The 26,126-nt window shown below is 34.4% G+C and overlaps 1 protein-coding gene across 1 annotated transcript; it reads right to left on the reverse strand.

The window, feature by feature from the left end:
• Nucleotides 1-18,445: 18,445 nt before the first annotated feature.
• LOC137818849 (NADPH-dependent aldo-keto reductase, chloroplastic-like) lies at nt 18,446-24,420 on the reverse strand. The gene is made up of 7 exons (XM_068622478.1): nt 24,184-24,420; nt 23,491-23,541; nt 20,079-20,155; nt 19,905-19,992; nt 19,530-19,784; nt 18,923-19,162; nt 18,446-18,701 (listed from the first exon to the last, which is right to left on the reverse strand). Exons 1-7 carry the CDS (start codon nt 24,307-24,309, stop codon nt 18,618-18,620), a joined length of 921 nt encoding a protein of 306 aa, XP_068478579.1. The 5' UTR covers nt 24,310-24,420; the 3' UTR covers nt 18,446-18,617.
• Between the last annotated feature and the right edge of the window lie 1,706 nt (nt 24,421-26,126).

Here is a 26,126-nt window from a genome sequence, read left to right on the forward strand (position 1 = left end):
ATATTACCTGGATACCACAAGCCAACTTCTATAGTTCCTTGCAAATACTTCAAAATCCTTTTGACAGCATTGTAGTGTGATTCTTTAGGAGCAGACTGAAACCTTGCACACATGCACACTGCAAACATTATATCTGGCCTGCTGGCAGTAAGATACAGCAGTGATCCTATGAGTCCTCTATATTTGGTTTCATCAACAGAAATTCCAGCTTCATCATGATCCAAATGACAGCTTGTTGAGAAGGGTGTGCTGATTGGTTTACACTTGTCCATTTCAAATTTCTTCAGCAAATCCTTGCAATACTTAGCTTGACTTAAGAAAATGCCATCCTTGAGTTGTTTGACCTGCAAGCCTAGAAAATAGTTCAACTCACCCATCATTGACATTTCAAACTCACTCTTCATGACTTTCACGAAAGCTTCACACAATTCTCCATTGTTTGATCCAAAAATGATGTCATCCACATATACTTGGACTAGAATTGAGTCATCTCCTTTCTTCTTAATGAACAAGGTCTTATCTGATGTGCCTCTGTCATAGCCTTGTGAGGTGAGAAAATCACTTAGCCTCTCATACCATTGCCTAGGAGCTTGCTTGAGTCCATAGAGAGCCTTTTGGAGTTTGAACACATATTCTGGATGTTGATGGTCTTCAAAACCTGGTGGTTGTGAGACAAATACCTCTTCGTTTATATAGCCATTTAGAAAGGCACTCTTCACGTCCATTTGAAATAGCTTGAACCCTTTGATGCATGAAAAAGCAAGCAGCAGTCTAACAGCTTCTAACCGAGCCACTGGTGCATATGTCTCATCATAGTCTATTCCTTCTTCTTGATTGTACCCTTTAGCTACAAGCCTAACCTTGTTTCTGGTGATCACTCCATGCTCATCCATCTTGTTTCTAAATACCCATTTTGTTCCAATTACATTCATCTCAGGTATTCTAGGAACAAGAGTCCAGACCTCATTAAGAGCAAACTGATTCAGTTCCTCTTGCATAGCTAAAATCCAGTTACTGTCCTTGAGAGCTTCATTCAAATTCTTGGGTTCAACTTGAGATACAAATGCCATTGCTTCACAGAAATTGTTCAAGGATTTTCTAGTTGACACTCATTTCTCAATGTTCCCAATGACATTATCAAGGGTTAAGTCTCTTGGGGTTTTCCACTCTTTTGGCAAACCTGCAGCTGCAGTAGATTCTTGTATAGCATGTGTATCAGCAGTATCAAAATGAATCGATTCATTTTGATTTAAAACAGATTTAAATTCATTACTGTCAGGTTCATCAGCAGCAGTTTTAGATATACTATGATCAGTTTCATCAAAAACAACATGAATTGATTCTTCTACTATGAGCAACCTTTTATTGAAGACTCTATATGCATGACCATTCAAAGCATAACCAATGTGCACACCTTCATCAGATTTAGCATCAAACTTACCAAGATTTTCTTTGCCATTATTCAATACAAAACATTTACACCCAAATACTCTAAGGTGGCTTACACTAGGTTTTCTGCCCTTATACAGTTCATATGGGGTTTTCTTAAGAATTGGTCTTATTAAGGTCCTATTTAAGACATAACCTGCAGTATAAACAGCATCAGCCCAAAAATACTTAGGAAGCTTAGATTCATTTAACATAGTTCTAGCAAGTTCCTCTAGTGATCTATTTTTCCTTTCAACTACACCATTTTGTTGAGGTGTCCTAGGGGCTGACAAGGTATGAGCTATCCAATGCTTCTCACAGAACCTCTCAAACTTAGCATTTTGAAACTCTCCCCCATGATCACTTCGAATTGATTTAATGCAGCAACCATTTTCATTTTGCAGAATTTTTGCTAATCTCTTAAAGGCAGAATAAGCATCATGTTTATGTGCAAGAAATAAAGTCCATGTAAATCTAGAGTAATCATCCACAACAACTAAAGCATACAAATTTCCAGCCAAGCTAGCAACTCTAGATGGACCAAATAAGTCCATATGTAACACATCCAATGGATTTTTGGTAGAGACAATATCCTTTAACTTGAAAGAGGATTTGATTTGTTTACCTTTCACACAAGCATCACAAAGCTTGTTGTTCTGAAATTTAATGTTAGGCAAACCAGAAACTAAATCTTTAGATTTCAATTTATTCAAGTGATTTGTGTGTATGTGAGCTAACCTCCTGTGCCACAACCAAGACTCATCACTTCTGGACAGCAAACACTCATTTGAAGAGTTAGTTTCCATGATATTCAACAGATAAATGTTATTCACTCTCTTACCAGTAAACAGTACTTTACTAGATGAATTACTTGAGATTGTGCAGCCATTTGACTCAAAATTCACTTTGTATCCTTTGTCACAAAGCTGACTTATGCTGAGAAGACTATGCTTGAGTCCTTCTACATACAACACGTTCTCAATGGTTGTTGAGTTTCCTGTTCCAACAGTTCCTCTGCCCAAAATTCTCCCTCGGTTATTATCACCATAGGTTACATGTCTTTCTGCTTTGAGCTTTAAGCTGGTGAACTTTGTAAGATCTCCAGTCATATGCTTGGAACAGCCACTGTCCAAGTACCACTGGTTTTTCTTGCTTCCAATCTGCAAAACAGAATAAAAAATATACAAATGGTACCCTTTTCAGTATAGGGTCCAGCACAGATTAAAACCTTCTCTTTGGCAGCCATTTAGCTAAGTTCTTAGGAACAAGATGCTTTCTAGCAATGCAAGACCTAGATGTATGACCAGATTTCATGCAGTAAAAACAGGTTACATGAGATGCCTTTTTGCCACTGTTAAAAGCTGAAAAAACTGATTTTGCTGGAACAAAAAAACTTGAAAGCTTTTTGACATTGGTTGTATTTCCAGGGGTATAACCAAGTCCATTCTTATTGAAAACAGCATTCTGTGATCCAAGGAGAGACTCAAGGTTTTCTCTTCCCTTGGTGAAATTGGAAAGGGTTTTCAGTAAATATTCCACTTGTTTTTCCAATCTTTTGCAGTTTTCACAGTTTTTAATAGAGGCATGCAAGCAAGTCAGTTCAAGCCTTACCAAATCTGTTTTGGCCTTATGCAGTTCTTCCTCAAGTGTTTTTACTTTAGGTGCAAGCACATTATTTACCTTTTGCAGCTTATTACATATTACAGCTAGCCTATTGGCTTCATCATGTGTTTCCTTGAAGGCAGCAAGCAAATCATCATAGTTATCAGAATCAGCAGAAAAATTACTTACTGATTCAGAGCTTGACTCCTCATCCTTCATCATGAAACACAAATTGTTCTCCTCATCTTCTGTTGAAGAGCTGCTGGTTGAGGATACTTCATTTTCCTCCCATGAGATGTAGGCTCTTCTTCCTTTGTTCCTTTCAAATTTCTTGCTGGCTGATTTGTCCTTAGTTTGATTGTCTGGACAATCTGTTTTGATATGCCCTGTTTTGCCACATCCAAAGCAAGTATATTTAGAGGAATTTGAATCATTGGGTTTAGGATACCTTCTTTTCTGCTGGTTCCTATTTTTGCTTTTCTTCCTCAGGAATTTGCTGAATCTTTTTGTAAGAAGGCTGATTATATCATCATCTTCAGCATCTTCCTTTTCTTCCTTGATCTCATCCAATTCAATTGCTTTCAGTGCAAGACCTTTGGGTTTTCTCTCTGTTGTTTCCTGCTCTTTAAGTCTGTTAAGCTCTAGCTCATGCTTCATCAGCTTTCCAAATAGTGCAGCAGTTCCTAATTTTGACAGATCACGACTTTCAGAGATAGCTGTCACCTTTGGTTGCCAGCTTCTGTCGAGGCACTTCAATATCTTTATGTTGAGTTCCTCTCTGTCAAACTCTTTTCCCAAGCCAGTGAGGTGATTCACAATGTGGGTGAATCTTTTCTGCACATCAGCAATGCTCTCCTCGGGTTGCATTCTGAACAGCTCATATTCTTGGATGAGTGCATGTTTCCTTGACCTTTTCACATCTTCAGTACCTTCATGAGTCACTTCTAAGACTTCCCACATCTCCTTAGCTGACTTACATTGAGATATCCTGAAGAACTCATCCATTGTCAATGCAGAGGTTATGATGTTCTTGGCCACAAGATCATGTTGAGCCTTCCTCCTTTCGGTCTCATTCCATTCTGATCTTGGCTTTTCCACTTGTTCATCCTTGACAACCTGCATTGGCACATAAGGTCCATTGACCACAACTTCCCAAATTAATGCATCAATGGATTCCATGAAAATTCTCATTCTAACTTTCCAAAATGCATAAATCATTCCATTAAACATAGGTGGTCTATTAACAGCAGAACCTTCAGCAAAAAGCACATTGAACTCAGACATTATTACAAACAAACTTGATTAAAATACAAGTCCTAGCTCTTGATACCAATTGTTGGGTTTAATAGTGCCAAAGTTCAAGAGGGGGGGTGAATTGACCTTTTAAAACTTCTTCGCAGAAACAATGTTTAACCCAGTTTTACAGAAAATAAATCGATTTATGTGAAAATGAACAAATTTATTTCAGCACTGTTTTTCTGTTTGAAACACTTTTAATACAGCAGGGTTAATCACAAGATTATGCAGTGAGAGTTTCCAGATGCACACACACAGATATCAGATTTGAAAAACAGTGAAACACAAAACAGCAAGCTTTAATTTCAAGCAAGTGATTAAGATTCAATTGATAGCATGCTAGTTAATTGAGTGACCTTTGCAAACAACCTGTTCCAATGGCTTTTAACAGACTATGAGTGTTCTTCTTGATGTTAAGCAATTTTCCAGAAATTAAGAACAATGAATTACAGAACAGCAAACTTCAACTTTAAGCAATTGTTTAAGGTTCAATTAATAGCATTAACAGTTTCTTGAGCAGCCTATCACAGTCAATCTGTTCCAATTGCTTTTAGCAGATTTTATACGTTCTTATCAGATTAAACCAACTTTTTCAGAAATCAAGAACAGTATGCACAGTGCCCAGAAAGAACAGATTTATTTTCAATTGAACAAATTTATTTCTTTGTTGTTTTATCAATTATGCAGAAACGAAATTGCAGAGAGTGAGAGAGAATGAACACAAGCAATTATACTGGTTCACTCAACCTGAGCTACATCCAGTCTTCACCAACAACAGGTGGAAATCACTAACACACATAGTACAACCAAGTACAATTCCCACTGTTCTTGAAACCTACAAGAACTTAGGTACTCTTGCTGAAAAAAACCTATTTCAGCATACACACACCCACTCTTCAAGAACACCTATCAAGAAGAGTGTTCAACCAAACTATACAAGATAGAGATGTGAAACGACTACACCTGATTGAGGATACACAGATCTGCCTTAAACCAGTAGGCAAGATTGCTAGAACAGTAGCTGCACCTCACACCAAGCTTTTGGAACCAAACCAAGAACAAGCACTTTGTGATTTTTGAAATCTTTGAAGAACAAATGCTAATCCTTTGAAAACACTTAACTCTCTGCTGTCAAAACTTGTTTTTTTGCAAATGTATGAACTGTTTGAATCGTTATTAAACTCAGAAACAAGTTTTCATTTCATAGAAAGCCAGCTTATAACAGAATTTTGAAAAACAGTTAAAGCTGTTATAAAATGAACAGATTGAAAATAAAATGAACTGATTTATTTTCAAAAGCAGTTAGAGAATTTGTTAAGTGAGGAGACTTAGTCAACCATTCTGGTGCTGAGATAAAACTGAAAAACGTTTAAGCTTGACATGGCACCAGAGATAAAAAAAATCTATTCATTTACAGATGAACAGATTTATTTTTCAAAATGAAAACAGAGAAAGTTTAACAATTTAAAACTCAGTCGTTTTGAAAAGAAGAAGACTTAGTCAAAATACCTGATGCACAAAATCTAATTTTTACAAGACTTAGCCAAGGCATCAGTGAAAAAAAAATGAATCTGTTTATTTAGAAATGAACAGATTTATTTTTATGCAGTAAACGTGTTTTTGTGTAAAACATGTGAAAAACAGTTTAAGAAAACTTATGCTTGTTCTTATCATATGGCCAGTGGTTATGAGGTGAGTTACTCAGCAAAAAGCTACTCTTAGACAACCTCTAAGCACTAACTAAGACATACTTAAAGCAAGGCAAAAATACACATAAAATGTACATATAAGACTTCATCAAACACTACATATAGGTCTTCATCAAACACAATCTTGAAGGGGCAGCAACCATCTTCAACAACAAAAGCAAATCTGAAATCAATACAAGCAGAAATCCTATCTCACACTCTTTGATCAATCTCAATCTCTAAGCAATCTCAACTCTTTGAAAAACTAAAAAACTTGTGTTAAAATCTTATTACTCAAATATGTTTTTCTGAGTATATTCAAAGATATTGTTTGTTATCAAATCTTAACAAACTTATTCATTGTATTTAAAAGATTGGTCAACGCATTAAAGACTGGAGCATAATCAGTTAAAACATTTAAAGCTCAGTCAAAGCTAAAACAGTTTTTCTGTTCTGGTACCAAAACAAACAATCGGTTGTTTCCACGAATCAATCGGTTGTTTTAGTTTTAACAGCTCAACCATTTGAAAAACAGTTTTCAACCTTTTCTAAAAACACCTAAGTATAAAACAATCGGTTGTTTCGACAAAACAATCGGTTGTTTCGACAAAACAATCGGTTGTTTCGACAAAACAATCGGTTGTTTCGACAAAACAATCGGTTGTTTCGACAAAACAATCGGTTGTTTCGACAAAACAATCGGTTGTTTCGACAAAACAATCGGTTGTTTCGACAAAACAATCGGTTGTTTTTCACTTATTTTGAAAAACACTTTTCTTTTAAAAAGATTGAGAATGTCTATGCTTTGGATTCAATCAAGAGTGGATTACATAACCAATCTACCCCAGATCCTATCTAGGACAACTCAGCAACAACAAGCACAGCCTAGCCTTTAACATCCTTCAAAGGGTTTGGATTCTTCAAAGCTTGGACACTACTTGGTTCAACAATCTCCCCCTATTTGATGAAGACAAATCTCTGGTGCTTGTGTTTGATCTGATTGAATCTGAAGCAGTACCTGCAAAACTAGCATATATACAGTCTAATGCTTCTTACAACAACAGGTTAGATTTTACCACAATTAAAGTATAAAACCTGAAAAACAATAGGTTGTTTACTCAAAACAATCGGTTGTTTCTATCAGCAGTAGCAGAAAACAGTTTTATATCAAAGATTTTAACAGGTTACACGGTTTCAGATAAAGATATACAAGAACCAATTAATTATCCCCCTATTTGTCTTCACAAATAGACTTTAGCATGTATCAAAACAGATTTAGGAGAGATTATTAAGATCAAGGATACCTAACTCATTTCTTAGGAAGAAAAACCTCTCTTTTGGTAAAGGTTTCGTGAAGATGTCAGCTAACTGCAATTTGGTCTCCACAAACTTCACTTCACAGTTCCCATTGTTTACATGATCCCTGATGAAATGATGCCTTATCTCAATATGTTTGGTCCTTGAGTGCTGAATCTGATTTTTAGTAAGATTGATGGCCCTTGTGTTATCACACATCAAAGGGACCTTGCTGATTTGTAATCCAAAGTCTGCAAGTTGTTGTTTGAGCCACAAAATCTGTGCACAACAGCTTCCAACAGCAATATACTCAGCCTCAGCAGTAGAGAGAGCAACGCATGCTTGCTTCTTGTTATGCCATGAGATTAGGCTTGAGCCAAGAAGGTGGCAAGTGCCACTTGTGCTCTTTTTATCTAGCTTGCAACCTGCAAAGTCAGAATCTGAATAACCAATTAAATGAATTGGAGAGTGAGAAGGATACCATAACCCAACAGATAATGTTCCTTTGAGATATTTCAGAATTCTTTTTGCAGCTTAAAAGTGTGACTCTTTAGGATTTGCTTGATATCTTGCACATAGACATACCGCAAACATGATGTCCAACCTACTAGCTGTTAGATAAAGCAAAGAGCCAATCAATCCTCTGTATTTTGTTTGATCTACATTCTTTCCAACAACATCAGCATCCATGTAACAACTTGATGGCATTGGAGTGTTTGCTTCTTCGCAACTCTCCATTTCAAATTTCTTGAGAATCTCCTTGCAATACTTTGATTGACATATAAAGATCCCATCCTTTTTTTTGCTTAACCTGCAATCCAAGAAGGAAAGACAGTTCTCTCATCATAGACATTTCAAACTCACCTTTCATTGCAGCCACAAATTCTTCACACAAACTATCTTGTGTAGCACCAAAGATGATGTCATCAACATAGATTTGCACAAGAATTATTTCTGCATTTGACTTTTTGATGAAGAGAGTCTTGTCTACCATTCCCCTTTCATAACCATGAGATAGCAAAAAGTTGCTAAGCCTCTCATACCACTGTCTTGGAGCTATCTTCAGTCCATACAAAGCTTTCTTCAACAGATGATGTTCCTTTGAGATATTTCAGAATTCTTTTTGCAGCTTTGAAGTGTGACTCTTTAGGATTTGCTTGATATCTTGCACATAGACATACCGCAAACATGATGTCCGACCTACTAGCTGTTAGATAAAGCAAAGAGCCAATCAATCCTCTGTATTTTGTTTGATCTACATTCTTTCCAGCAGCATCAGCATCCATGTAACAGCTTGATGGCATTGGAGTATTTGCTTCTTCGCAACTCTCCATTTCAAATTTCTTGAGAATCTCCTTGCAATACTTTGATTGACATAGAAAGATCCCATCCTTTTTTTGCTTAACTTGCAATCCAAGAAGGAAAGACAGTTCTCCCATCATAGACATTTCTAACTCACCTTTCATTACAGCCACAAATTCTTCACACAAACTATCTTGTGTAGCACCAAAGATGATGTCATCAACATAGATTTGCACAAGAATTATTTCTGCATTTGACTTTTTGATGAAGAGAGTCTTGTCTACCATTCCCCTTTCATAACCATGAGATAGCAGAAAGTTGCTAAGCCTCATACCACTGTCTTGGAGCTATCTTCAGTCCATACAAAGCTTTCTTCAACAGATGATGTTCCTTTGAGATATTTCAGAATTCTTTTTGCAGCTTTGAAGTGTGACTCTTTAGGATTTGCTTGATATCTTGCACATAGACATACCGCAAACATGATGTCCGACCTACTAGTTGTTAGATAAAGCAAAGAGCCAATCAATCCTCTGTATTTTGTTTGATCTACATTCTTTCCAGCAACATCAACATCCATGTAACAGCTTGATGGCATTGGAGTGTTTGCTTCTTCGCAACTCTCCATTTCAAATTTCTTGAGAATCTCCTTGCAATACTTTGATTGACATAGAAAGATCCCATCCTTTTTTTGCTTAACTTGCAATCCAAGAAGGAAAGACAGTTCTCCCATCATAGACATTTCTAACTCACCTTTCATTACAGCCACAAATTCTTCACACAAACTATCTTGTGTAGCACCAAAGATGATGTCATCAACATAGATTTGCACAAGAATTATTTCTGCATTTGACTTTTTGATGAAGAGAGTCTTGTCTACCATTCCCCTTTCATAACCATGAGATAGCAGAAAGTTGCTAAGCCTCATACCACTGTCTTGGAGCTATCTTCAGTCCATACAAAGCTTTCTTCAACAGATGATGTTCCTTTGAGATATTTCAGAATTCTTTTTGCAGCTTTGAAGTGTGACTCTTTAGGATTTGCTTGATATCTTGCACATAGACATACCGCAAACATGATGTCCGACCTACTAGTTGTTAGATAAAGCAAAGAGCCAATCAATCCTCTGTATTTTGTTTGATCTACATTCTTTCCAGCAGCATCAACATCCATGTAACAGCTTGATGGCATTGGAGTGTTTGCTTCTTCGCAACTCTCCATTTCAAATTTCTTGAGAATCTCCTTACAATACTTTGATTGACATAGAAAGATCCCATCCTTTTTTTGCTTAACTTGCAATCCAAGAAGGAAAGACAGTTCTCCCATCATAGACATTTCTAACTCACCTTTCATTACAGCCACAAATTCTTCACACAAACTATCTTGTGTAGCACCAAAGATGATGTCATCAACATAGATTTGCACAAGAATTATTTCTGCATTTGACTTTTTGATGAAGAGAGTCTTGTCTACCATTCCCCTTTCATAACCATGAGATAGCAGAAAGTTGCTAAGCCTCTCATACCTGTCTTGGAGCTTGCTTCAGTCCATATAAAGGTTTCTTCAACTTGAAGACATGGTTGGGATATTTATGATCTTCAAAGCCCAGTGGTTGATCTACATAAACTTCCTCATTGATGTAGCCATTCAAGAAGGCACTCTTGACATCCATTTGGAAGAGTTTGAAACCATTCTTACAAGCAAATGCCAGTTGCAGCCTTACAACCTCCAATCTAGCAACAGGAACAAAGGTTTCACCATAATCTATGCCCTCCTCTTGATTGTAGCCTTTGGCAACTAGCATTGCTTTGTTCCTTGTGATCACACCATCTTCATCTAAATTGTTCCTGAAAACCCATTTTGAACCAATAATGTTCATTTCATCAGTTCTAGGGACAAGAAACCATACCTCATTCCTTGCAAACTGATTCAACTCCTCATGCATAGCTTCAACCCATTTCTCATCCTTAAGAGCTTCATCAATTGACTTTGGCTCAATTTGAGAGACGAAAGTTGTGTGCCTACAGAAGTTTGAGATGGAGCTACGTGTGGAAACACCTTCCTTTATTTGCCCTATGATGTTTTCCACTGACAGATCTCTAGGAATCCTCCACTCTTTGGGCAGCTCACTCTGTTGCAGAATTTCAATCGGTTGTTTCTGCGAATCAACCGATTGTTTTTCTTCACAGATTTCCAACTTCTCCAAACTGATGCTCTGTTCATCTTCTTCAGCACTGGTCTTCGGGATTTGGATGTTTCTATGATCTACCTCATCAAAGACAACGTGAAATGATTCTTCTACAGTCATCAACCTCTTGTTGTAGATTCTGTATGCATGACTTGTGAGAGAATACCCTATGAAGATGCCAAGATCCGCTTTCTCATCAAACATCCCTAGATTTTCCTTTCCATTGTTGAGAACGAAACAACTGCAGCCAAAAACTCTAAGATGACTGAACTTCCTTCCATTGAAGAGTTCATATGGAGTCTTCTTCAGAATAGGTCTTATAAGCACTCTATTCATCACATAACAGGATGAGAAAACCATCTTTAAACCATTCACCCCCCTCTAGTTTAAAGCCATACATTCTAACAAAACTGACTTGGATGAACATGTTGCCATATATATCACTTAAGTTAGTTTGTACAGTTATGACCACACCATTTTGTGCAGAGTGTTCCTGACAACACTAAAATGAGCTATTTTAAGTTGGTTCACAAGATTGCCACCACATTCAATCGATTCTTTTGATACTTTGATGATGAAGTTTGGAGCTCATTTTGCCACCATTAGATCACACCATTTAAACTTCTATTGTATTGGTTAATATTCTATGGGAAAAGGAAGAACCGTTGAGAACTTTTATGGAGAGGTTTGGAAGGGTAGCCTCGAGTATACGTAACTTAAGTTCTGAGATAATTATGCATCATATGGTTACTTCATTGAGACCGAGACCATTTGTCGACAGTTTGTGTAAACAGCCTGTAACTAATCTTGATGAGTTAAGGCAAAGAGCAACAAAATTTATGCAACTAGAAGAGTTGAAAAGCTTTAAAAGTCAAATAAGGATGGATGAAGGGGTTCATAGGAAGGATAAGGAGGAAGCAAGATGGAAGAAGTCAAAGGAGGTATACCATGATCCAAGAGTAAGAAGGTATCCAAATGATGAAAGGAGGGCTAGAGAAAGGAGTTCGAGAAAGAGAGAAAGAAGAAGTCTAATAAGGCCAATAAAAGGGGTAAACAATACTACATCTTGAGGGTTTACTAGAGGAGGGGTTTCTTCGTCAGCAAGAAATGAGCATGTACGGTCGTCTAAAACAACTCACTCAATCCAGAAAAGAAGTATGCCGCCAATAATATTTACTGATGAAGACTTCCAAAATATTGATCCTAATCAAAACGATCCAATGGTGATTAAAATTAATGTATAAGATTTCATGGTGATGAAGACGCTAGTTGATTAAGGGAGCTCTGATATTCTGTATTGGGATACCTTTTTAAAATTGAAGTTGTCGGGGGGGATGATATTCAACCACATTATGAGCAAATAATTGGTTTTCCATGAGAAAGGGTGAGGACGAAGGGATATATTGATTTGAAGACAAGATTTGGAACAGGAAGTCTAACTCAAGTTATTAATGTTCGTATCTGGTGGTAGAAGCTAAAACATCTTACACTGTTCTGTTTGGGAAGGTCATCCTTAAACAAACTTGGAGCTATTGTGTCAACACCTCATTTAACAATAAAATTCCCAACTGGCAAAAAGGAAGTTGCAACAATTTATGTGGATCAACGCACAACCTAAGAATGTTATTTAGCAAGCCTGAAAATTGAACCAACATTGACGAGTAAATATGAGGGGAGCATTGATAAGGGAAAGATGGTAGCCATGACAAATTTGATCCTAGGTCTGACGAAGAAAGGATGGAGCCAAAGGAGGAAAAAGTGGTATGTAAGTTGGATGATGAAAATCATTTCACATACATGGGAAGTTCATTTCCAAAAGAAGAGATGTGAATGCTGGTTAAAGTATTACAGAAAAATAAAGATTTATTTGCCTGGACTATTGTTGATATGTAGAGAATTAATCTGGATGTAATCACCCATAAGTTAAATATATATCGGTCAACAAAATCGATAACTTAGAAGAGGATAAGATTGGGGGAGGAGGAAAGGATGGTGACGATTGAAGAAACCAAAAATTTGTTACAAACGGGTTTTATTGAAAAATATTAAGTATACAACATGGTTGGAAAATGTGATGTTAGTTAAAAAATCAAATGAGAAATGGAGAATGCAGAATACACGAATTTGAATAAGGCATGCCCAAATAATTCTTATCATTTGCCAAATATAGAGGTTTGGTTGACGGAGCTTTAGGGAAAGTTGTGTTAAGTTTTCTTGATGCATATTTAGGATATACCCATATACCAATGAACATGATGATATACTGAAAATTGCATTTACCATTAAAATATCTAATCTTTACTATCGGGTAACCTACTAGAGACTAATGCTGGAGCAATCTACCAGAGACTAATGGATAAGATGTTCCAAAAACATATTGAAAGGAATATTAAGGTGTATGTGGATGATGTAGTGGTTATGACAGTGGAAACTCATGTGAATTATCTGAAGGAAGTTTATGCTATCGAATAGGTACTTTTCATTTCAATCATCATTTCTCCACAATAAATATATGGTAAGCCTTATAATCGAATAATTGTTTCTTTTTTATTTATTTGTTTATTATTTAAAAAAAAAAACAAATTCTTTCATCATTTTGTTGCTTTATATGTGATAGAATGATCATACTTTTCACTCTATTTGTTTCTTTTCATTTCTCACACTTTCTTTCATTTTTTTTTTAATGAATTTAGGCTAACATTTAGTGGAATCTTGATAAGTTATATCATTTTTCTTGTCAATACCAACCAATAATAAGAAAATAATTAAAATTCTTAAATTTTTTACACATTATTACCTATAAATTATTGGATTCAAAGATAAGTTAATTTATCTTTATCGAGTCCAACCACATCAGAACCAATCTTGATACCAGGTAGAAAGTTGAAACCAGAACAACTTTTATTTAGATTGTACAAAATATAGAGATTACAACCACCTTAAAGTATTGTTGAAAAAGAACATAATTAAGCTAGTTACAGAAACAAATTTAGGATATATAATCCTTTTATCTGCTACATAACTACTTTATAGAACCTAATTACCAAATTTATTTTTTCATAACTGAAACAACACTGCATGCTACAAAACAACAACAACACTTGACTCACTTCCTTGGTTTTTGAACTTTTTTTCTTTTAATGAATACAAACATTGAATTTTGAAATAACTTAGGCAATGTTTTTTTTACCTTTAAGGATTATTCACAGTAGAAGCATAGCTTGAAGAGCGTGAACCATTTCTGAGTTTAGGATCTTCAGAACGAACCATGTAATCAGCAGTGCTACGATGCTGTTTTTCTCTTCCATTTGAAGAAGAAGAACCCTTATTTCCATCTGAATCTTTCTTTTCACCCAAATAATAGCTGGTGCTATCATCATTCTTAGAACGCGATGGGGAACTCATTCTTCTTGATTATACAATGTGCTATATTTCTTGTGTGTTTCAGACTAATGAACACGATGATGGCCATGTATTTGTATACGTAGAGATGCATGTACAATGGAACTACCAAGTAATTCATCCACAATTCCATTTCATAGTCACAACATGGTTTCAAATGTTGAATGTTTCAATTCAGTCTTCATATTTTGAATAACTATGAAATTGCAAATGTTTTTCATGGTTTGATCATGAAACTGCAACGAGTTCTTTTATTGTTGGTTTTATATTATTATTCTGAATCTGTCTGTGAAATGGTAAAAGGTTTGAGTTTGAGGTGGAAATGGTTGCATTAATGTATGGAATGTTCTTGTGAAATGCATTGTGTTTTTGGGTGGAGATTGAGATCAGAACCGATTTAGCGTGCTTTGATTTTCTTCCAGAGCCCATTTCAATGCATGACCACACGAAACAGAGTATTCGTGGTGTGAAACTTTGAGTGAGTCTTGGTAATTAAATTCATGTGAAATTTCTGATTATTTTCAACGTTTAATGCGAAATTTTTAATCTTTTGCATCCTTTGATCATATGGGTGTAACGAATTTTATGAAAAATGAAAAGAAAAAAATAAAGTTGATTGCTCTGTTAATTGTACAGAAAACAGAGCATGAAGAGTATATTATAATATTTTGCTCTGTTATTTCAAACTTTCTTACATATAAATATATAAAAACATTCTCATTCTTTTCATGTAAGAAACTGTGAATTGCGGCTTTATTTCCCAAACAATAACTTAATTCATTATTTTGCGTCTATTCTATATTTTTTTTGTTCTAATAGATTTTGGGTCATGCTATTATAAAATAAATTGATTTTGGTATCATTATTTTAAATATTTTCAGTTTCATTATATTTTTAAAAGCGAGTTAATATAATTTTTATTCTGAAATTAATGATAATAATGTTATAAAAAAATAATAAAAGGTATCCTGCACGATAAGTTAACATATGTAGGACGAATTGAAAGAATGACTGTAATAAAAAAAACCTGAATTTAAAGCTAAAACAAAAATACATATTCAATAATCAAACAATTCCTCTTATAATATTCTCTAAACTTCTCTAATTATTCAAATTTAAATAATTAATCAACTCAATTAATGAATTACACGAGTTACACGAATTAATTCTCAATAGCATTTAATTTAATTCATTTTTTATAATCAAATCAAGATTCAATAAATTTGCAATTAATAATTAAATCAAGATTCAATAAATTTGTACTTTGAATTCTAATATCAAAAATACAAATTGCTATCATAGAGAAACACTGAAATTAAAGAAAAGAAGAGAAAAACTATGGGAACAAAAAAAACTCAAGGCTTGCTTGATCTTCTTCCTAATCCTCAAAATTTAGTTCTCTATTGATAAACAACATGGAATGTGGAGAAGACGAAAATGTAAGTAAAGATTGGTAATCGAAACATAACTGAAATCCGTGAGTTCAACAAGATGCAGTTTTATCCTTCTTGTTTGAAGGATCAGAATACTCCTTTCAATCGGTTTCATGCAGGTAATCTCAAGCTAACTCCCAAACTTTTAGCTTATATCACTACATGACAACTAACACCTAGGGGTGCAATGATGTTAGCTCACCGACGAGGATTTTATATTGATGTACTGCCTAATGACCACAATAAAGGTAAACTGGATTTATGTGATGAAGGAACACATGATCAAGTCTAAGAGAGTTATTGATTACAAGTTTCCTTTTCCAGTTGTGGTTTCAAAATTATTGGAATACTTTGAAGTTGATGTGAATGATGAATTGACTAAAACCATCAAAGTTGGAAGTGAAATAGATTTGTCTACATTAGAAGATCAACAATGTATGGATTAGCAAAAATAGTGATGCACCTAACTCGTTACAGAATGCATTTTATATGAAAATCTTGTTCCAAAAATAATGTTCTAGCACTACAAGAAAATCATGAAATGGAAACCAATTTTTAGAAACAAAAAATAATTAGTTGCTATAGTGACTAAAGTAGAGACTATTATAGAGACTAAAAAAAATTGGTTTCTAAATTAGTTTCTATTATTGTTAAATAGTTTCTAAATTGGTATCTAATTAGCTACTTAACTACCAATTATTTAGATTCTAAATTTGGTAGAAAAAACTTTGGTTGCTAATTAGATATCAATTTAGAAACCATTTAACAATAATAGAGACTATTGTAGAGACTAAAAAAAATCTAATTTAGTCACTATAGTAACTAATTATTTTTTGTTTCTAAAAATTGGTTTCTATTTCATGATTTTCTTGTAGTGTAAAAATTTGATAAAGGTTGCTCTGGAAGATATCCAGAAAAGGTAATCTAGAAATTACATTGATGGAGGTGAAGGAAGAAAAAGCCTAACATTTATTACTCTTATTTGCATTAAGGAGTGGACCACATAGTAGGGTGATAAATTATTTTTTGCAATTTTTCCATTTGAATACTCTTCATATATTGAATATCTCAGCACGAAGATCTTGGAGTAATTACCCAACTTGTGTTGTAAATGATGGGTGTTTATTCCTACACCCTATCAAAATTCTCCCTGCACCCCCATTAACTTTCAAAAGTATTGTTTTACCCTATTTTTTTTAAATGACTTCTAGATTATCTTTCCTAGAAAATTTTATGGAACTTACTTTCTGGAGTTCATAAATTGTATTTCGAGAAATGTTGTCCATAATTTATGGAAAAAGTTTTTCGAAATAGAATTTTCAGAATAAACTTTCTAGAACGTATATATGTTTTGGAATTACTTTTACGAAGTGTGTTTCAAAAAGAACTTTCTAGAATAAGGGCGAATTAGATGGAGCATTTGGTCATTTCACCTATTTCTGCAGGAAGAACTTTGACGGAGTGCAAGAAGAAACACTCATCAATGAGTCAAGAGAGAAAAATTCTTGACAAAATTTTATTATCAAGAAGTGACAGCTTAATGTTGAAGAGTGGGGATGGCGATGTGGGGCAGGTTGTGCAGGCCAACCTGTAACCGAATAAGAAAAAATGTGGGACGAGCTGTCTATTTCAATCTGTTGGTTTGTTTAGGCTCGCCCCATATAATCTGTAATCCATGCGGACTAAGTGTGAGGTGGGACGACTGACCCACGTAACTTGCATATCTTAAAAATTCTAAAATTATCTATTCCAAATTCTATAGTTTAGAATATACATTTGAATTTTGAATTGTGCAATCTGAAATATTATACATTTTAAAACATAAATTTTAACTTCCTAATTCTTAACCATGGAAGTTTCTAAATTACACATTCCAAAATTAAAGAAAATATATTCAATGAAAAATGTCCTATGGTAATTTAAGTATTTGTTAAAGTGTGGGTAAAAAGAAGACATGATAACACATTCACAAAATTCAATAATGCTTTTTTAACATTTAATAGTGTATTTTACTCTTTCTGAAATGCATAGATTTTTTAGGTTTCATACTAATCCAATGCACTAATCAGAAAAAAAAATTAAAAAAATTAATTTAATCAAGATTTATATTTCAAATTTTATTTTTGTATCAATTTAAAAAATATTTGTTATGCAAACAAGCTCTTGTTACGAACTAAAACTAGCATTTTACATGTCAAATATTGACAAGTCAATACAGAACGGGTGAGTACACATTCTCATCCCAAATAAGACATGTCACTGAAGACTTTGGAAGAAGAATGTTAGGAACAAAATATTTTCTTTATTTTTCCTGTCTCACATGTACTCTAAGACTAATGTCACAATGAGCTAGCTTCTCCGGTTTTAAGTTTTATTTAGTAGAATTTCTCCATAAATCATTTTGGAAAACAAAAACATCAAATGAATTTATTCTTTTAAGTTAAAATTAACTTGTACCCAAATTAGAAATAAATTTTTAAAAAGTTATGAACACACCCTAAGGTCAAGAATCAAATAACTGGATTCCAAAAAGAAAAACTATCAATGTAAAGTCCAAAATTTCCAAGATGGAGATACATAAACACCCTATTCCTTATAACATTTTTTTATTTTACAATATAAAATAATTTGGAATGAATTAACTAAAAATAAAGAATTCGTTTGATACTCTTATGTTTCCCACTTCCGCTTTACAACTCCATTTAATAAAAAAAATATTGTCTTTAATTAATAAAGTAAAACTTTAAAATAAAATGATAATAAAAAGTTGTCAAATGAAAGTATAGAAAAATGATATTCAAGCTATCATTACCTTAAAGTAAAAGTAACACTATTTTATTAAGTGTCTCCTTCAAACACCAATGAAGTAGGTAGATCAAAAAGTGTAGATATAACATTTTCTTTGTAGATTATTACAACAATCATAAAGATAAGCTTATTTTGCATTGGTTGAGAAAAGAAAACGGCTATTATGAAAACTGTTCTTTATTCACCATCCCAGAGTTCTTCAGTTGTCTTGTATCCAGGAGATGTCTTGCTAACAAAATCTTTTCCTGTAACTATTCTTTCCTGCATCAGTAAATTAGAAAATTTAAATGACACCATAAATGTATGCTTGAATTTTCTTAACATTCTTGCATTGGCCTTAGCAATTACCACAAACTGATTTTAATATCTTACTTCTATAGCAAACAAAACGATACATGACACAGGATTTGGGTATTAAATGAACTTGTTTTGAAGAAAAAAAACATTTGTTCTCAATCAGAAGATTGCATGAAAGAACTAACCTGCTCAATGTCAGAGAAGTTGGCAAGCAAATCTGCAGGTATAGACCAATCAAACAGATCGAAGTTTTCCTTGAGCCTAGCATCATTTGTACTCTTAGGAAGTACACTGTGACCCATTTGTAGTCCCCATCTTAGAGCTATTTGTGCTGGACTCTTCCCTAACTTCTCACCAGTCGTGTGCAGAACTGGATTTTTAAGGATATTACTTTCACTGAGTCCTTTACCCAAAGGTGAATAACCCTGAAGAAGAGCATTAGTAAGTTACCTTTTCACAATAAGACAGACTTAAAATGACTCTGATACTATATTAAAATATAAATTTTAAGTCTAATTAACTCAATCTTATAAAATCAACTTATAAAGTGAGGTTTGTCTCTACTTATATACTAAGAAATGTTTTAATATGTCAGATCTCCAACATGTATACTACCGATACCCCTCACCACTAGGCCGACCCTAGTAGGTCACAAAACCTTTTTGCATGTAAACACCGAAGTTGATACAAAATTTCTACCACACTGAGTAACTCTTTTAAGATAAATATAATCAGGCATGTGTATTTATGTAGCATGTATAGTTATAACGACCTTAAATTTTGCATACTCACTGATAAGTGCACTCCCTTGGATTTACAGAAAGCATGCAATTTGGGTTGCTGAAATGAAGGATGCAATTCCACTTGGTTAACAGCTGGAGTCACATGTGCTACATCCAACAGATCCTGAAGCTTCTTTACAGAGAAATTGCTGACCCCTATAGCTCGAGCCTTGCCAGAATTGTAGAGTGCCTCCATTGCTCTCCAAGTGCTAGCTATGTCAGGTTTGGTAAGCTGCCCGTTATTTGCGCTCACTGGCCAATGAATCTATAAGAATATAGACATGGAAAATAAAGCTTTTGACGTTAAGTATATGAAGTCAACAACACTGCATGATATTTCAAACATAGATTGATGCAGAAAAAGTTGAGTTTATGATTTACACACAAGGTAGAGATCCAAATAGTCCAGTTTCAAATCACGTAAAGTTCGATCAAAAGCCTTTGGGACGTCTTCCGGCAAGTGATCATTACACCTAAAACATGGACAAATTAAATTAGATACAAAGAATGTAATTACAAAATAGTTTTACGAATATGTGTAAATGTAAAAAAGACAAACCATAGCTTAGAGGTGATAAACATATCTTCACGCTTAACTACACCATCAGCAAACAACTTCTTCAAGGCATCACCAATCTACATAAAATTTACAAAAGAGTTAGTAGAGGGAGAGTAGAGTACCAAAACAATGTTTTCGAAAAAGTGGCTACGAGTTATAACTTATAACACTAAATAAAAACAATCAATTCTACAAAATGTACTCAAAGTTGAAATGCACATTATTGTGGCCTGGATTATGTTTCTTGCTTTAAACTACAGAATGGTAGCAGAAAAGAGAGAAAAAAAAAAAGATGACCATATATGTATTGAAACTCATTTTAGGGATGTAACGGAACTTTTTTTCAGAATGGCATTTTGTGTATGAGGAAACTGAAGTTGTGTTTTTAAATAAAGAAACAAATTCAGACTAAAATCTCTACTTATCTACAAAACAAGCTAGCGCAGATGGTGAACCTAGACAAGCTGAACATATTTACAATCATGAGGCCTTCAACATTCTCCTCTCTCCTTTAAAGACATCCTTTTTCTCAAGCTCACCAAGGAATATCATATTACGCTTCAAGCAGTTAGGTATAAACATAACTTCTTCAAGCACCCTCTCAATTCCATCATGCGGACCAATCTTGATGGTTCCAACTCCATTTATCTTACCAGACTTATCATCTACAAGAAGAACTGAACCTCCTTCAAGTTCTATAAACTCCTAGAACCATAGACAGTTAAATGTCATATCAAATGAACATCTTGAGTCTATTATCCACTCACAATCATTAGTACTACTTGACACCATGAGGATCTTTGATGATTCAAGCCATCTTCAACCAGAGTTAATTCACCAAACATTGACGGTCTATCGACACTAGACTATCTACTAGGTCCAGACGATCTGTCAAGGTTATTATACTTCTTCTGCTTCTATGGACAGAAACTTCTAGTGTGACCATGCTTCTTGCATTGGTAACATCTAATAGACAATGTAGCTCCACCATTATGCATCCTCAACTTTGACCTTTTGCATCCTTTGTTATCACTAGTAGATGCTTTTCCCCTTGATACAAATCCAGCTCAAACACCAAACGCCCAAACTTCGAGCTGAGGACATCCTAAACTCCTCAAGAGAGAATATCTCTTCCATACAACCAGGTTTCCTTGAAATTATCATGCATCTTAGGCACAGAATACAACAACAAAAATGCCTAATTCTTATCATGAATTTGAACGTCAATATTCTCTAGATCAAGAATCAATTTGTTAAAACCATCCAGTTGTTCGCTAATTGCATTTTCACTACTCATCTTTTGAGTACAACGCTTGTTCCAGAGACGGTTCATCATAGACTTTGTCATGTACAAACTCTCAAGCTTAGACCATAATCCTGTTATGGTCTTTTCCTTTGAGACTTGCCTCAACATCTTGTCAGAGGCTAAGAACAATTGTGTTGTGAGCCTTCTCCAACAACATTTTCTTGTCCTTCTTCTCTATGGCTACATCAAGCATGAATTCACTTTCCAACACTTCAAGGAGGCCTTGTTGAACCAAAAGAGCATGCATCTTCAACCGCCACAATCCAAAATCATTCAAACTAGTAAATTTCTTAACCTCATACTTTGTTGTGGAAGTCATGATAATTGAATTCCATGCTCACCACACAAGTTTTTTCAGGAATAGCTTAAGCACAAATCCATTCTAAAGTGTCTAGCACTTTAAGGATAACGAAAACAGAATTTTGCAAACGATAACCAGAAAGAAACACAAGAATCAGGCAGAAATTTTTTGAGTTATCATTGTTATTTTTCTTTGTCTTCCCAAATTTCTCATGAAACATTGGATCTCCCTACACGGTGACAAGTCAAAATTATTGAAATGCAGACTCTTGTACATAATAGTACATGGGAGTTGGTTCTTTTTCCCCTAACAGAAGGTGGTTTGTTGAAAATGGCTATATGTTATTAAATTTTGTCCTAAATGGTGATACTAACCAATTTAAGGTCCGATTAAAGCACAAGGCTACACTCCAATATATGGTCTTGATTACCATGGCCCTCCATGGGCTTAAACAATCTTTAAGGGCGTGGTTTGGAAAATTGCAGAAATTTGGGATGAAACAAAGTTTAACTTAGCATTGGGAATTGTTATTCTAGTCAAGTAGGCTCCAAATGTTGATAATTGGAATTAAGACCGTAAGGGAGGGTTGTTGTATGAAGATAAAGGAAATACTGAAATTTCTAGTTATTGTGATTTGTGAAGCTAATTGGGCGTGGTCTATTATAGATAGATGTTGGGATCATTCCACTATAGGGTATTGTATATGCATTTGAGAAAATGTTATCTCTTGGAAGAACAAAAACCAAAATAGTGTTTCTCTATGTGCTAAAGCAGAGTATAGGACTATGGCCTTAGCCACTGTCAGTTGGTGTGGATCAAACAACTCCTTCAAGAACTAAAGTTCTTTGAAATTCAGACAATGAAATTTTATTGTGATAATCAGATACCTCTCTACCTTGTCTCCAATCTGGTGTTTCGTGAGAACTAAACATATAGATATTGATTCTCATAATCACAGAGAAATTGTTGTCCAAGGAGATTACTACTATGTTTGTCAGCTCAAATAATCCCCCTGCTTATATTTTGACTAAATCCTTGAGGAGACCACGTATTCAGTTTATATATTCTAAGCTTGAAGCATAAAATTTATTTTATATTATTATGTGTTTTGTATTGATCAATTTTCTTTTCCTTTTTCTGCTGTAGATGTCTGGGCAGGTGCAACACAGTCTGCATTCCTGCTATCAAACTGTACCTTCTGACTTTGGTTACAGACACACACAAATATGTGTGTTGAAAGTTGTTTGAATTTTGTTGGTGTTAAAAGATAATCTTGCTAACAATTACATTTATATTTATAATACTTACTGATACGAGCAGTTACTTAGAAATATCTATTCTAACAATTGAAACAAGAAAAATAAAAGTCACATATAGTTAGGGGCATTTATGTGTAGTTACAAAATCATAATATCAAACAAATTTGAAGAAGAAACATATATACAGCTTGATCTATGCAAGCAGCACTGGTCTACTATGGACATAACCTTCTTGCTAGAAACTCTAACATTGTGTTCTGACCAATTTAAACCAATTACAACATGCAGCATACACACAAAACTCTGGCACTTCTTATTTCTCTATAAAATTGAATACAACGAAAATGATTCCAGTATGTAGGCATAAATAACCACAGTTCCTTCAGAACTAGAATGAGTCTATTTTAAAACTGTCCTCATCCAAACCTCAAATTACTAGTACAAATAAAATTAATATAAAAGCACCCTTGCACGATAACAAATTTACAAAGATAAACAGAAAACAAAGTAAGATGAGATTATCTAAAATAAGCATATGAGTCTGACCTCCTTCTCGTTGCCATAAATTTGCGCACAATCTATATGACGGTACCCAACCTGCATCAATATCATCCACTATAATAACCCATCTTTCCTCCAAAACCATACACTCTACTAGACAAATCCGTCAAGCAAATAACCACAATACAAATAAAGAAAAATGGCTCAAATTTGGATACTTCTCATTTTTCATAAAAACACAAAAAAAGATCAAATCCAAGGATTGAATTTCTTTCTCCGTCAATTGTTGCTAGATGACATAATAACAACTTTTACCAGCAAATTTCTCATCATCAAGTGAGATGAACATTCTAATAGATTACACATATCTATAAACTTCTTACCATCTGTTTGAACAAAGTTCTTCCTAACCTAATCACTCCTAAGAAAGCAAAATTATAAGAAAAATACATACCAAATAATTTATAAAACCCCTTTTATATAACTTCTCTAAACTCCTAACTACAATGTAACTTTTCTAAATTCTTGTAAAAGCTGTCCTTTGTATTTTGTTTTTTCTACTAAAATAGTCAAGAGAATCCGTATAAGAATACCCTTGATTAAAGATATACCAATTCAGATACTCTCAAAACTCATCATTTAACAATACTATGACTCTCTTCACTCCAAAAAGATTGCAGTTTAATGAAAGAGAAAGTATGAAATGAATAGAAAAGAGTAGTGAATGAAGTGTGGAACATTTGTTGCAGTGGTCAAGGCGTGAGCAACAACGCCAGGTTCAGCGAGCCAGGTCCCCAAACCAACGGAAGGTATCTTTGCTCCTGTGTTCAACTCGAACAATCCAAGATCGTCGTTGCCGCCCATTCTCTACGGTGCAGAACGGAACCGAGGTTGTGGCTGTGATCAGAGAGAGAACTGTAACCGCACAAAGCAAATGCATGAAGAGACGATGAAAACAACAAATGTTATTATTTAAGCAAGATAAATTATTCTTAATCCTTAACTGGCCGGAACAGTTAAAAATTAAAAAAAAAAAATCATATTTGTGTAACATTGTCAAAAACTAACATTTAAAAAAAAAATTATGTTGAAATTTCTAAAAATTCATTTATACAGAACACATGAAAATCTATATTTTCTCAAAATAAAATTAAAATTTGAATAATAAAAGTCATAGATTATTATGAATAATATAGTTTAAGATGAGATGTTACATTCTCACTAACTCACAGTGATATAATGGATGGTTGAATAAGTGTTTAATGACAAATTTTGCATGCAACTCCACTTTTCCATTGGTTCTTCTGCATCTCTTTATGATTTCAAAAGTATCCTTTGAACAATCAATAACACCTTCTCTTTGAAGTATGAACATCGGAAGCTTCAAACTAACATTGGATTTAGGTTTAAAATGTAAATATCAAATTGTATAATTCGATTTATGAATTTAATTTTATATACTGATGTATAATTTGGTAAAAAAATCCTGAATCCAGTATTAAGGTTTGAAAAAAAAAATCTGGTAATATCTCAATACTTAATAAAATAGTTTTAGTTTATCAAATAATTTCAAACAAATTATATGACAATTGAATTTGGAATGGGGATTGCGATCAATGAAGATTTCTAAAACTTGTTCCAAAGGTTTTTCATCTTTATTTTTTATTTTTTTTGAGAATTTTCTATTCAGAAACCAAGTTTTTTGGCATAAAAAAATGTTCAGAGGAGAAAAATCTCAAAGTTAGATTTAGTATAGTTCGGGCTAGTTCAGAACCGATCGGTACACTTGTCTCCAAATTCGAAAAAATGAATTTCTAAAGAGTCGAAGATGACCGTTGGAGTTCTTGAGGTGAGATGTGATCGCTGGAGGCATTTAATGCGTAACGGAGGTTTGACGTTTGCTTTTTAAAATGAAGTCGTGTTTTGATTAGAACTGTTATCAGAAACATCTAACGGTTGGGATTGAGTGTCGTTTCATATGCCGAATATTGTGAGCCATTGGATGAATATGGATATAACGATTTCGGGCGTACCCTCTCTCCTCTTTGGTTTCCTATAAATAGGACATCATTTGTTCGAGGAAGTGTTTACACCTTTGTTGCACTGCATCTGGCAGTGCGAGAGACCTGAGTGACTCAGACGACTCTAAGTCAGACGGACCGAGTTACAAATGGATTGATCCACGCGTCTTAGATTCCCTACTTGCTTCAGGGATCCAAAATTTGTGGATAAATTCTTATCAAAAGTATCCTTCTTGAAACGAGATTCACCCTCAAACGCATTGATGGCCGATATTTGTGGTTATACCTACCGAGTGTGCCACGTTCGGGAAAACGCACCCCACGACTTCATTTTTGTGTATAATACATTTTTTTTTTCTGACTTACACGTCACCCTTCCTTTTGATGAATTCACCATGGGGATCCTTCAGATCCTCAATGTAGCGTCGACCCAATTGCATCCCAACTCGTGGGCGACCCTTCAGCCATTTAGAATTATTTGTGATATTTTTAAGATATTGCCTATGCTGCAATCATTTTTGTTCTACTATAATTCCCGTTCGAGTACTCCCATGAGTTGGTTGTCTTTGTCAAGTCCATCAAGGAGTATTCGGTTCGCACCTTACACCACGTCATACAAAAACTTCAAAGAAAAATATTTCAAAATTTTCGTGGAGTTGG

This window comes from Phaseolus vulgaris, chromosome 10, assembly GCF_000499845.2.
Source record: "Phaseolus vulgaris cultivar G19833 chromosome 10, P. vulgaris v2.0, whole genome shotgun sequence".
In the NCBI taxonomy this organism is placed as follows: Eukaryota; Viridiplantae; Streptophyta; class Magnoliopsida; order Fabales; family Fabaceae; genus Phaseolus; species Phaseolus vulgaris.